At 37.4% G+C, this 15045-nt stretch overlaps 1 protein-coding gene across 8 annotated transcripts in view; it reads right to left on the reverse strand.

Annotated features, from left to right (window-relative positions):
• Positions 1–15045, reverse strand: part of LOC136884204 (ribosome-binding protein 1) — a 262166-nt gene that overhangs the window by 81919 nt on the left and 165202 nt on the right. For all 8 annotated transcript variants that reach the window (XM_067156254.2, XM_067156250.2, XM_067156251.2 and 5 more), the window contains one exon: positions 14161–14314. In XM_067156254.2, the coding sequence (XP_067012355.2) occupies positions 14161–14314 (154 nt within the window). The remainder of the gene's footprint in view (positions 1–14160; positions 14315–15045) is intronic.

Consider the following 15045-nt stretch of genomic DNA (forward strand, 5'->3'; position numbering starts at 1 on the left):
TATGGCCCAAGGTCTCAGGGCGAGCTATCGGCATCAGACTTCTCTGCCCTGATAGTTTCATTTGCACTCTGTGAATGGCATCCAAGAATACGTTTCTGATGCCGATAGTTCACACTGAGACCTATGATAAGAACAAGGAAAAATTGACTTTTAGCACTGGTTTGAAAAAAAAAAAAAACTAACAAAAATGGGTGCCGCATTTTTTTGGAATTTTCATATTTATACTAAAATGACCCCTAACTATTGCTATGTCTCTACAAGAATCTTGGTGGTGATACTTGAAACTAATTAGAGGATACAGTACATAATATTTCCAAAAATGTTGACTTTCTGATGTGACAAAACATTTAAAATTGTATAACTTATACAATACTTGGCGTAAATCACTGAAATCAGGCGATGTATATTATATTAGATGCAAGAGCTCAGGAAAAACCATACAGAGGTCTAGTAGCAAAATTGTAGGTTCTAGATGGAACTTCATGATTTTTCAATGTGGTCCTAAACTTTTGACCGGTACTGTAGCTAATCGAGACTTCGCTCACGCATGACACTAGGTGACAAGCTGAACATTCAAACTTCAGTGTAAACCGTGCAATTATGCTGAGAATAATGAAGATTTTTCAATCAAATAAACAGTTTTACAGTATTTACATATTAATTTCGAATACACACTGACTCAAGTATGTATTAATATTACATAAACTGTGCGAGTTTGCCATGTGGTCACAACTGTGCAGCTGTGAGCTTGCATTCAGGAGATAGTGGGTTCAAACCCCATCGTCGGCAGCCCTGAAGATGGTTTTCTGTGGTTTCCCATTTTCACATGAAGTAAATGCTGGGGCTGTACCTTAATCAAGATCACAGCCGCTTCCTATCCCATTAAGACGCCATTAAGACCTATCTGTGTTGGTGCGACGTAAAGCAACTTGAAATATTTAACTAGCCTATATCTAGGTTATGATAGCCGGGCGATCAGTGAAAATGGCCAGGCCCGTTAGAAAGATCCTAGGGAGAATGCTAAAGGTAATGGATAAACTTATATTCAAGGTCTTTTAATGGACAACATTCATTCAAATAGTGGGTGGTCCATGTCTGATGAAGGTCTCACAAAATACTTGTCAAGTTTTTAAAATAGTTACCGGTACGTCTCTGAACTTGCAATATCCATATCTCTCAATTGCTAGGTTTAGAAAACAGGGTAATTCCGTTTAAATAAAACGAAGTTGGTACCATTACCTCAGCAGACATTGACACTTGGGCAAAGTACTACAAGTTTAAGAAATTCAGTGACGTTATTAAAAGTGAAAACAGATTTTTTATAATTTTAACGGTTTACGAGTTATTTGAGGTGAACATTTCAACTCGCTCATCTTGTACATAACTAAAACCGCCTACAACAACCAAATTACAAATATTTTCTTCTAGTAATACTTTTATCAAGTAGATCAAGAAAACAATAATGTTATTGGCTTTATGTCCTACTATTGTTTATGGTTTTCGGAGGAACCAAGAAAACAAATCTGCCTTGAGTACGTAACTAGCCTGATACTTCTCAGTTCTAACAATCTGAAACCAAGGTTTACTTTAAGAAGGAAAAACTAAGAGAAGGAAGAAACTCAGCAGAAAATTTTCATGATTGAACATAGTTGCTGAGAAATAAGTGTGTGATATACAATACCATTAAACCGTCTAGAGTTGACCATTATGCAGACTTTATTATTGCAAATGTTTTATTTTTATTATCATCGAACTATATGAGCCACCACTGCCAGCTGACTGACAAGACTTCCTGTTACCACCTGGTATCACAGGTATTGTGCAACACTGAAGATGCAGTAGTCTGTGTAGCCAAAAGTAAAAAGAAAATATTGCAGTGTAACTTTACTAATTTGGCCTTGTTAAATTCAACTAACACCATAATAAAAATCATTTTCCTTACTATACAAAAATTTCACAAGGTAAAATTGCATTCCAGAACAAAGATAACCATCTGTATGGCAATACAGTGTAGGGTGCTTTCAGTCCAAAATGTTTCTAGCATGTAATTACTGAACAAATGTAAAGTCTATGGTAATGATACTAAACAAGTTAATGTTTCAAAACATTCGCAATTTTCAAAATTTCATATACCATGTGACTTCTGCCCTAATTGGAAGGTAATATGAAGCAAATTAAGAAATTCACACATATTCTACCCCCTCGTAAGTTTGTTAAGTATGTGTTGCGTACTATCATCTCAGCACATGCACAAGGGATCTGAGTTGATTTTTAGACTATCTTAAATATAATCATATGTCAGGCAATTAACTGAAAGTGTTCTAGTAACTTAATGAATAATTGTAACTTCATCCTATGTAATGTATGAATGTGCAAAAATAATTTTTTAAATGTTGAAACTTGCATAACCTCGAATTTTCCCATCTTGCAGTCCTTACTCGGTAATTAAAAAACACAATCAAATAAAGTGGTCAAAACGGCATGTAAGCAAAACCTCATTTCCATGTACTTTAAAAAGCAGTGGTCAATTTAATCCTGTTTGCCAGGTTGTTTTGGCCAGTACTTACGGGTCTCTCTCTGTTTCATCACTTATCACTGGGGTTCAGTACATGAAAGTCACAAAAAACAAATAATTTATGAGCAATCCCACACCCTTTCCATGCAGTTGACTCTCTGTGAAGTAGCATTAAAAGTAAGATGAAAAAGCAGTCAACTCTAGTTGGCTTGACAGTGTAGACAGCAAGAAAGAAAAATATAAGGGTAAAGATAGTAATGTATAAATTAATTATTCCTATGGATTCTCCTTGATCAATTTCCAATAGCAAGCCATTAGCATGCACCTCTAAGAAAATACACTGACTACCAACTAGAAGCATTTTAACAGCTAAATTTTAAAGAATATAGAGAAGATATCACCTCAACCATCTATCACTCAATGGAGATAACTGTCCTGAAGACTGAATCTGACCTTTGAAGTGTGGTGTTGAAAGAGGATGCCAAGGATTAGTGGGATTCTAGGGGCATCATCGCATCCTCACCTCTAAATAACTCAATCCTCTACTGTACCACATATTGTTTTGGCCTCATCATAGACCTCAAAGTGAAAGGGCTGTAATAACAGACAATATGATAGAGCAACCTGCTAGAAGATTTAATTTAGTGTCATCAAATTTTTATGTTAATTTATCCAAATATATTAGTCATTTACAACAAGATATTAACCAATCTTGATCTCCCCCATCCATGAAGACATTAACGTCAGATTCAGCTGCCTCAAATCAAGATCTCCTCCTATTCAAATAGCACAGGAATTTGTTAGTAGGGATTTCAATCCAAAAACTGATTGGCAACAAGAGTGGAACAGCGTAGCTCCAACTCAATGGCAGACACTGTTCAATTATGAGAATCTTCCAGCTGGCTTTGATTTGCCCCGCAAGACATGGGTAGCCCTCAACAGAGTCCATACTAACCACGGGAGATGTGGATCAATTATGTTTAAATGGGGTATGAAATCTTCTCCAGCCTGTGGCTGTGGTGCAGTTAAGCAGACTATCAATCATATTGTCACAGAATGCAATGGAAGGGCATTCGCTGGATCCAGCCAGGACTTTGTGGTGGTTTCCGCTGAGGCCCTACATTGGCTTGAGAATTTAGATCTAACTCTTTGAACCCTGTTGCTTGCAGGATTGTTTTCAATGTTACTGTATAATGTGTATATCTTGTAATTTTGTATTTAATAGTTCGTGTTTACTGTTCATGTATATTTAATCTTTGTATTGTTTTGTGTACATTACCATACACTAATAATAATAATAGTCATTACAGAAAGACTTTCTGTATATAACTTGAATTGAACTTGTTCATTCCTACCCATCACCCACTTATCACAATATACAGTAACTAGTGACCTGCCCTGACTTCACACAGGAGCAATTATGAATTTACGGTACATATGATAAGCTGTAGGTCTTTTCGAGCGTCGAGAAAACAGGGTGAAATTCTTTATGTTTCACAGAGAACTGTGCTCCAAGCCTTCAGAAGAAAATCTTGTTCGTTCACGAGCAAGACGTCTCTAATAATGAAGGTTTGAATTCAAGAGTGCTTTACCGCTGGTCTACAGTAAGTGGTACTCTAATTTGTCACTAGATGGCTTGTTGTGTGCTAGTCTTCAAGTCTTACTCCAATTAATTTATTAATTTATGTTGATGGCCTAGTAAGATTTCCTTGTCGACGACATCAGTCGTTTTCCTCCTGCTGTATGTATGGAGCTCAGTGCAACATTTTTCCAAAGCCCTTATAGTTGCCTGCACATTAGTTTGCTCCTTTCTCACCATGCAATATTTAAACCCTTCTTGTGGCTTCACTACAAAAACTCCTGAACCATTCATGCAAATTACATACTGTAAAGGGCATTTTAATCTTAAGATTGTTACAGAGAATAAACAATTTATTTTGATACAGATTACGTGATTAATCTCAAAATTTTCTAATTTTAAGAATGAATTATTTACTGCAAACTGTAACACAAGAATGGATTCTGAAGGCTACCTTTTTCAGATACTCTTGGCATGTACCATCCCAGACTTTTGCAGAGCTTCTCTGCTGAACAACTGGGGTTGATCAATGATATAGCCATGAAAGTATTCTAATGACAATTCTTTCCTTTGACTTCCTTCACTAAAATCACCACTGCTTGGTTCCTTTTCGTCACCGATTAATGTTTCATGCACCTGAACTTTCCTCAATAAATGCTCTATAACAGTGAAAAACACATCAAAATTTGCTCAGTGAGTCTTGACATTCACCAGGGACTTTAATAAGTATGTATTTTAAGATGATTTGCAATAATACAAGATGTAAGATTCATATTTACAGATGCAGGCTTTCATTAGTCAGCCTCTAATGGGACTGCATTTTATTCAGGGCTGTTACACTGTTATCACATTTTGACTAAATACGGAGTAGGCTTTATCAAGTCAGTCTAGCAATCCAATAAAACGTAACATTTCTTTGTACAACTTCATGTATATTTGCTCACCATGCAGTTCCCTCTTTCTGAAAAATATGATACCAAGGCTGATTGCAGTCTCTTTGAAGCCAAACTGTTTAAGGAACTGAAGTTGTCTGAGTGCTTTTCTGTTTCAATTGCCTCTGTCAAACATGTATTGTGCTCAGTGATCTGTGCGGCGATCCTAAATTTTTCTTTCAACTGGGTGTCCAATAAAATTTCTTCCCAAGGTTGGTATCACAGGATTGGGTTCGGAACCCTTTTCTTAGTTATTCTGGTAAACATAGTCTTTCCAGCTTTTTCTATAAGATCCACATATCTTACAAGATATTTCATTTGTGGTTCTTGTATTATAAGAGCGTGCATCATTAAGTAATGTACAACAATTCTTTCCTGCGATGTCATTGTGGCTGGGACGTTGAAATTTTATAGACATACAATTCAAAGTTTGTGCTAGTCATCATATATTCGATCAGTTGATCAACTAAAGCTCTTGTGACAGAAGTGTGAACTACTTAGCAAAGATTGCATATATGTTATTGTTGTGAACATGTGGAGAGCAATGAGGTATAGTACATTTTTTGTGAGCAAGAGGACTAAACCGTACTGAAAAACACACAAGAAAATGTGTGTGTATGGGGAAAAACTTTATAGACTGTAGCTTAATTTCCAGGTGGTTCACATTATTTGAAAGAGGCTGTGAGAACCCTGTTGACTTTCCATGTTCCATGTGACCAATTACAGGAGCAACACCATGGAATGTCACAGCCACTGAGCAGGCAATTGGTAACAAACAGTGGATCCATCCATGAACCTTGTCAGATGTTCAACATTTCTTATGGTACAGTGTTCGACAAACAGAATTTTCGTTAAGTTAGTGCCCCCTGGGTGCTGCAGAACCTGATGGATGACCAGAAAGGTGAGCAAATGACATAGTTGGACCACTCAGTTTGTTGCACTGCATGAGAGCATACCTTTCTGGAATTCATAACTGGTGAGGAGTCCTGGGCGTACCACTCCATACCCAAAACAAAGAAGGCCTCCATGGAGCGGAAACATCACGATTCCCAAACAAAGAAGAAATTCAAAGTGATGCACTCTCCCAAAAACGTTCTAGCGACTATGTTCTAGGATATGTATAATGTTCTGCTGGTGGAATTTCGTACACATGGGAGCACTGTGAATGCTGCACACTATGAAATAACACTGATAAGTTGCAATGAACCCTTTGTGATAAACGCAACGCTGCAAATATCAGACTGCTTCACGAGAACGTTAATCCCCATGTTGAAACTTCTGTTCGTGACAAAATTTAGGTATTTGGTTGGAACATGTTCCAACACCCTTCATACAGTCCAGATTTTGCACCCCCAGAATTTCATCCATTTGGCCCAATTAAGAAATTCCTAGGCAGCCAACATTTCAATTATGATGAAGTGCAATCAAGTCGTGTGCAGAGGCGATACTCCCAAAACATTTAATTCTATCAACAGGGTATATTGAAACTAGTACACAGTAAGAGACTTTGATCCTGTACTGAAAAATATCTAAAAGATGTGGTTTCATTGTGTATAGTTTATTTTGTCCTACTTATTAGACTCTTTATTTAGAAAGAACTGATGTGCGTTACTGAATGATGTGCATGAGTATTATATTCTTTTGTGGTTTCATCATGTGTATCTTATTGTATGCCAAATAATTGTAATTTTCAGCAGTGATTTTGTTATTATTCTGTTTCCTGATTGTCCTTTCTTTACTTTCATATGAATGAACTAGTCAGGCTAGAGTTTTATGGGGTAATAACCCAGTACTTTCCTGGAGTAATGATGATGGACTTAATATTACTATTAATGAGAGTAAATATATAAAAAAACTGAAATAATTAGTGGTGAAGTTACGAGATTCAGTTTTTATACCACTCTTAAAAGGAAGTAATTGATCCCTTTAAAAGAAAAGCAAAACCATCTCCATACATACCACGACACTGACCTGTCACTGTGTTTATCCTATTATGTGGCCCTATCTTTCTACAAGTGACTAAACTAGATCCAGTTTGACCACACTGTAAAACTAGCAGGAAAAGTCTAGCTTAGTGTACACTCGCATTTTTCTTTTTGACAACTATCTTCAGAGTGCTTAACAACAATACATTTCATATGTTTGGAAACAGGATGATGTTAGAAGGGAAAGTAAATCTCAATATACTCATTAAAATTTACTTACCCGGACTTCATCACACAACTCGTGCACGAGAACAGGATGGGAGATAGGAGATGTCAGCCAGAAAGGAGGGGATGGGTGGTTCATCTTTCACAGTGCATTCACTGCCATGTGAGATTATGGAGAAAAATAAATGATTAATATGACTAATTGATGTAAGAGTTTAGCAAATAAAATATAACTAAGCAATGTTATGGTACGTACTGGTAATAAACAGTAACAGGCAGATGTACAACTTACAGCACATATCTATAGTTTGAAGCAAAAATACTCATATGTAGGCAAATCAGCTTCAGCAGCTTTCAAATATTCTATCCACTACAAAAACTTTAATTCCTCTTATAAATGGTGTGGAAAATGTTCTCAATATGACTTTCTAGTCCCTTCAATGCAACAGTTCACGAACAGGGTTTTATCAGAAACGCGCAAAATAAGCATGCAACTTTTCCTCAGCCTCATTTTGGGTTTTTAATATGATAATAGTTTCATCATGCATCAGGAGATTCTAACAAGTGGGTCAGTTTTGTACCAGACCATCAATGCTCCAAGGCACCCCAGCAATACTAATCTGAAGATCACAAACATTGGCAGGATATCCTTTCATGAAAGTTTTGGATACCACTAGTATTTTGCCATTTTTGGTAAAACTTATGGAATAGGGACATAGCAACTCCATCACCCAACAGAAGACCTGAGAATTGGCAGGCAAACCATAAATCTTGACTGACAAGAGGAAATGCTTGCCAGGTGGTGATCGCCTAGTGCAAAACAAAAATAACAAGGACCCACAGTAGGCCTCATAAGCTAGTAGTAGCAGCATCATTTAACCTTATTTCAATGACAGAGCCAGCCTCGGAACAGAAGTGTTCACAGATAAAGAGAGGTCTTAAAGAAGACCTGACAGATGTAACACTAAGACATGGATCTAAACACACGCCTGAAAGAAGGGAAAGAAGTGAGAATGGGAAGTAGGAACAGTCTATCACTGATCGGAAAGACAGAAGAACTCACAGAAAATGTGGACAAGAGACAAATAATTCTGCTGAGATGAAGCAAGGCTAACTGGAGAGGTAAAGGAAGTAAAACTCTTAGAGAAGGATGCAAACTGTATTGGAGTGGACAGGCTAAGGAGGCTAGGAAGGTGTTTTATTCTTAATCACAGAAGATAATGATGCTGTAGCTGAATTTTCCTGTAAGAATGACAAAATCATAGAACTGTCTGTGCAGATAAAGACCACTAACTACACAGTCATAGAAGTGTATCCCCCAAAGACTGGCTGCAGTGAAGATGACTAGGAGAAATTTTGTCAAGACCTGGAAGATGTCATTTGTGAGGAAAATAATATTATTGGAGACCTGAATCCACAAGTTGGAGTAGACAGACATGCCTGCAAAGACATCATTGGATCATACGGCTTTGGAAGCATAAACCCGGAAAGAGAACAATTGTTAAGAGCTATGTAGAAGAAATAGTGTTATCAAAAATACAATCTACACAAAAAGGGACAGCCACACGGTATAGTTGGGACAGTTGGTACAGGACACTGATCGATTACCGCATCACAATTCATGAAATGAAACCCATGTCAAAGCCTGTAATGTCGACCTAATACAAATAGTATGGTTCTTTGAGGAAATTCGACCTTTACAATACGTTTATTTTATTCCTTTCAGAATAACAACATTAATGGATTAGTGGTACATGTTTCATCTCTTAGGAACATCTTCAGCCATAAACAGGAACATCAAACAGCAAAGACACACAAACATATTAAAATACACAAAAATATTATTTAATAACTGTGCTGCAGGAAGAAAGAATGATGCGGACAAGAGTTGCGTACATGTCTGGAAGAAAAATAAACCTAGCTTTGAACAGATGTATAGTAACCACCGGGCAGTTCACGGACAACAAAGTCTCCAGAAATGGAGAACAGAACGTGACTGACAAGAGTGCACTTACAACTGAAATGTGTGTGTTGAAAGCCACAGCAAGAGAGTAAAAAATTATGAGTAGCACGGCTAACAGCCAATGGATCACGCATTTTTAAATGAAGTAACTTCTGTTTTCATAGGGAAAAAAATAGCATTATGCAACAACTTCTAGTCAGTTATGAAGAAAAGATTATTAATTTTTACAGATTTGTTATTGGTTTGTAACAGAGAAATATGTATTACTCTTGCAGATTTGTAAAGTAAACCAAATTTCACTAAAGGGATTTTGCATATATGCAGCGTGGTTATTAGATTAAATATTGTAGTTGACTGAGATCAGACGGCATATTACTTGTGTATTCTATTTCCAAGGGGCTAGAAATACGTAAGCTGCGAAGTGTACAATACAGTAGAAGTCCGCTATAGCGAGTACGGCTTATAACGAGAACACCGTTATAGCGACGACTTTTTTCTGTCCCTTCGAAATTCCTATATTAAACTGTGTATCGTCCTTCGGTTACAGCGATAACCCTGTCACTGACGCATCCGTAATTACGAGCGATAAAGCGCGCGAGATTTTTTCCGTTACCGATATTTATGCACCCCAGCGATTATATTGCATGCGATCGATTACCTTCGGTATCGTTTCCTCACTATGTGCACCAGCGATTTCTCTCGTCGACATTCGAAGGCGATGTCGGAGTCGATTAGTAATACCCATCGACAGCTGTTCCGTAAAGAAAATTTGAAATGAGAGAGAACATATTTTCGTAATAAATGCGTAAATAACGTGTCCGATAACGGTTGTTAACTCGTTAATAATTAGGGCTGACTAAACGACCGCTTACTTTTGAGGCCAAATACTGCAATTAAGTAAGAATGGGATAGGACTCGAGATATGGCAGAGTGCTTAATTGATTTCAGAGGTTAGTTTATATTTTGTCGCGTCTGGTTAAATTACGGAAAGGCTATTATGAAAATTTATAGCGAGAAAGTTATCATTTCTCTATTGGCGCTTGAAGTGTGTTTTCATCATACGTTTAGTATGGTTAAGTTAGGATACGTGACGCTGTTTGAATAAGAAAACTGAAACGTTTGCAACAAAATGCTATTGATCATCTTCGGTACGGTATAGTTTTCTCACTTTGTGCATTTGCGAGCTCTCTCGTTGACATTCAAAGGCGATGTTGGAGTTTATTAGTAATACCCATTGACTGCTGTACTCTAAGGAAAATTTGAAATGAAAGAGCAAAACACGTTTTCGTAATAAATGCGTAAATAACGTGGCCGATAGCAGTTGTTAACTCATTAAAAATAAAGGCTGAAGTAAACGATATCTTAATTTTAATGTTATATACAGAAATTAAGTAAGAATGTGATACACCTCAAGATATGGCAGAGTATATCACTGATTTCAGAGGATATTTCATATCTTCTCGCGCCTAGTTACGGCTATTTACATGTAAATTTTTTGCGAGGAGGTTATTTCTCTACATGCGTTCCAAATATGTTTTCATGATAGGCTACATATACGGTTAGGTTAGGTGACGCTGTTTGAAGAAGAAAGCTGAGGCGTTTGCTACAGAAATCTCTGGAGTGATACCGTATTTCTCTGAATCCAAGACTTTTTCCCTCAGAATCTCATGCGAAAACTCAAGGGTTGTTGCATTCGCGGTCAAACAGTAAGTTAATTGATACCTCTGACAACTACCGCGGTATCCATGCTGCACGCGCACAGAACTCGTTGACAAACAACCGCCTCTTTACTATACATCGCTAGCCGCGACAACCGGTTGTACAGTGCCTGAGTGTTTCTCAAATCTGCAGAATGGCATCAAAACATGCGACCCTTCAAATTCTTAGAAAAGCCATGGCTACTCACTCAGTGGCAGAGTTATAACGCATCTATTGTACTCGATGCATAGTAAAATTAATGTTTATAGACAGCAGGAACATTTTCGTGATGGATAGTCGTATTGTAAAGATACGTGAAAAAGGTATTGTCGGCAAATTTTCAACGGGTTCTAGTCGATATTATGCCAATTTTAAGTTAATGATTATTAAACACTCGGAAATGTCGAATAATTGTGCAGCCGCAAGAAAATACGGCATAGGCCTAACTGAAGCCAATATCTGATGTTAGTGTGAATACAAAGAGCTAAAAAAAATGCGTATTGTACAAAAAAATGCATTCAGTGGTCCGCAACAAGGACGTTTTAAAGAAGTCGAAGATAAAATTGTGAGGTGTGTGCACGAAAAATGCAAGGGCGAAATGGCAATACCGTGGCGATGTAAACTCGTTCGTCGACTTTCAACGTCCGCTATTACACCTATATATCGCTAAGCGCTGAATTTGGCCGAACCCGGCAAGCGAGACGTGTTATATCTGACGCTGCGTAAAAGTAACAGTTTTATAGACAGCAAGAATAATTTCCTGATGGATCATTCTATTGTAGAGTCGCATGGAATAGGTATTGCCGGAAAATTTTCAGCGGGTTCTCTTCGGTATTATGATGCCAATGTTAAGTTAATGGTCCTTAAACCCGCGGAAATGAAGAATAATTGTGCACCCGAAAAAAAAAAAAATACGGCGTGACGAAAGTCAATGCTCGGCGTCTAAAAATGCGTAGGCCTACTGTACAACAAGGCATTCATGTGATTTTACAAAGTTCTTTTTGAGCCTGATTTAAATTTCTTGAAGGAAAAAGTGGGGTTCATCTTGGATTCAGAGAAATACGGTACTATATTTTTTTCAGAATGAAATTAAACATACTTTCACGTAGTATCGGATTACGAAAAATAACAAACAAGTAAGCCGTAGTGTGGATATCATCGGCGGAAACGCAAGTTTTGAACAAACTGATTGCCGTTTCATACCAATTTTTATGTGCTTGGGGGGTTTTCCGAATTTAATACAAAAATTGGATATAACGACAATCCGTTATAGCGAGCAAATTTTTCGCTATTATGAATTCTCGCTATAACGGACTTCTACTGTATTTTGGGATGAAAGACTTACTGAGCACTTGAGTTACCTTACGACTCACATGGAAAATTTGTTTTATGCAAGGATAGATTCACTGAACGCTTGTGTTGCACAAGCTAGCTCTGCGATTGTACAGCATAGTCGAGCCTACAGGTATAAAAGTAGGAGCATGTAATCAGGAAGACACTTGACAAGGCAGCAGTGAATGAGTGAGTTAATGACATTGCTCAGACAGTAAATTTTTCTTTGTGAAACAGTGCGGGTAAATGTGAGATGGTGATATGGATCTTCCTGTCCACATTCACACCTGGCACCATCAAACCATGTTTGATGAATGTTTTACGGTTAAAGTCATCAAACATTTACCCTCTAAGTTCCCACCTTCTCGCTCTTAGAGGTTCTGAAGTTAGACGTCAATTGGTATTTAAGTCTAAGGAAACACCCGAGCTTAACATTCCCACTCTCTTCACCTCACACAGTGTCTAATTGCCAATGACCTATACAATCGTTGATCTAGCCTCCAATGACGAAGGTTGCAGCCGAAAATTTCGGACCCATACCACAAAAGTCCATTTAGCAGCGTCTACACTCCATTTGGGATGGCTGCAAAACGTGCCTGTTTCCCATGCTTGGCAGTAGGTATGAAAAGCCTTGCAGTATGGAGAGCCCATCGTACCAATAGCCTATAAAATGACAGACCGAGTCGAGGCATCAGAAACTATTACGGGATCTTCCAAAAGCAACACACAGTTCCTGATGTTCTCGTCCTGGGGGAACTGTGAAAAATACAAATCTCTGGATGTCCTTGATTCATAACCCAACCCAGTAGACTGGAAACAGGATAAGAAGGTGATTTTTGTTTTAAGAGGAAGTACAACTAGGTAATCATCCTAGAAGAAGAGGAAGATATATTCCTTGTATGTGTATTCTGTACACAGGGTCTTACATGTTAAGTTGCTGCTCTCCATCTTTTTCCAGGACTTATACAACTTGTGAACTGATACTGCTTTTTTAGCATTTTTACGAACAACCCAATTCTACAGAGTGGAGATTAGTTTGTTGCTATCAATTCTCATTTAGTGAAGTACATGCTGCATCGAGTTTATGTCATTAATCTTCAAAATGAATAGATTGTTTTGGGACAACAGCCTCACGTCGAGCTGATCAACAATTTCATCAAAAACTGTGAGTCATGGAGGTGGAACGTGATACCAACAATGAAGCATCTGGCATGGTACAAATCTACAAGACGACCCAAATCTCAGTAAGTAATGAGAAATGTGGGAGGACAAATGTGGACCTGTTGAAATGTTGAATTAGATATCAAGGTAACTTATGGAAGAACAGGGAAGAAGTGTATAAACTGTAAACTTATGTTATGAATGCCATCCTGATTGTATTTTGTTGTGTATTCCAAATTAGTTTGCCAATTCGTGGAGAAATTGTGAGAGAACACCAGATTTCCAATTTATATACCTGATCTGGGATGATATTTTCATTTCCTCTACCATTATTAGATCCTTGGTGAACTCTGATGCCCATTTACCTGGATTTTCAGAATATTATTGCCATTATTATTATTAATAATTAGTATTAGTAAGTTAAAAATTACTGAACCGTGCGGCAAGAACCAGTTACATTTCTTTACGAATGTCAATCTGCTTACTACTTCAAGAAGGTAAACTGCTAAACTTCCACCGGAACATTTGGATATTTTTGGTAACAGTATTAAGAGCATTCAAAGTTTTCAGCTGACTTGTTTCTAATAAATCTTAAATTTCACAAATTAGAATCTGTTAAGATCCCTACTGTCTTCTGTTCATATTCCACGTGGCCTTTCAGTCTGGGAGTGCATCACTAACTACTACAAAAGTGGAAAAACCATTCAAAGTATAAAAATACAAAATAAAAGAACATCCTGTCTGAGCACCCAAACAGTCCACTAAAAACCTTGGACATGCTTGTTAGTGAAATCTTAGTGTGCATGCAGTAAATGAAGATAAGTACTCACATTGTTCCGTCTTCTCTGCTCTTCCAACTCTTCATTCAGTTTACTAATATCAGTCTTATAAGTATTAATTTCAGAAGTGAGCTTCTCCAGGGCACTTTCCTTCTGTTTGAGCTCCTCTTCTAATTGTTCTATTAGAACATCCTTCTGCTTCATGCTGGTAGACAGAAATAAAAGAACAGAAGGTTAGTAAAATGACACTGCAATTTGGATATTTCATCCTGGAAAAGACAAGAAGAGAGAGAATTCAAAATATTAAAATCAGAGAAGAGCAAAATATAGAACCGTTAGTACAGAACATACAGAAAGCAAGACTGAGACGGCTCGGACATGTAAAAAGAATGAGAAGGAACGGGTAGCAAGAAGGGAATTGGAAAGAGAAGTTAAGGGAAAGAGACCAGTTGGAAGACCGAGAAGGTGGATGGATCAGATTTGGAAGGACATTAGAGAAGCCGGATTGGATGTGGTGGAAGTAATGGAGCAGGAAAAGTAGGACAGAAAGGAGTGGAGGAGGGTTGTTAACCACACCCGGGCGACTGGAGTGGGACATTGATGATGATGATGATGATTATTATGATTATTATTATTATTATTATTATTATTATTATTATTATTATGACGACAATGACGATCCTGGAAATTGTTACTTTAATAAATAACTAGTGGACCTGTGCTGCTCTGCAACATTCCTTATAAATAGGTCAGATAACTCGTCTTGCTAGGCCCATCACATTCATATTGTTTTACCTGCCCTTTTCAATAGTTTTATGAACATTTAATACCGATACATAATAACTGGTTCATTCGTAATTTAGTTTGTAACACTTCTTTTAATACAGTATTCTCTGTGCTTTATCTGGATCTTAATATTTTTAAACTATCTTGCCC

This window comes from Anabrus simplex, chromosome 12 (genome assembly GCF_040414725.1).
Source record: "Anabrus simplex isolate iqAnaSimp1 chromosome 12, ASM4041472v1, whole genome shotgun sequence".
NCBI classification, from domain to species: domain Eukaryota; kingdom Metazoa; phylum Arthropoda; class Insecta; order Orthoptera; family Tettigoniidae; genus Anabrus; species Anabrus simplex.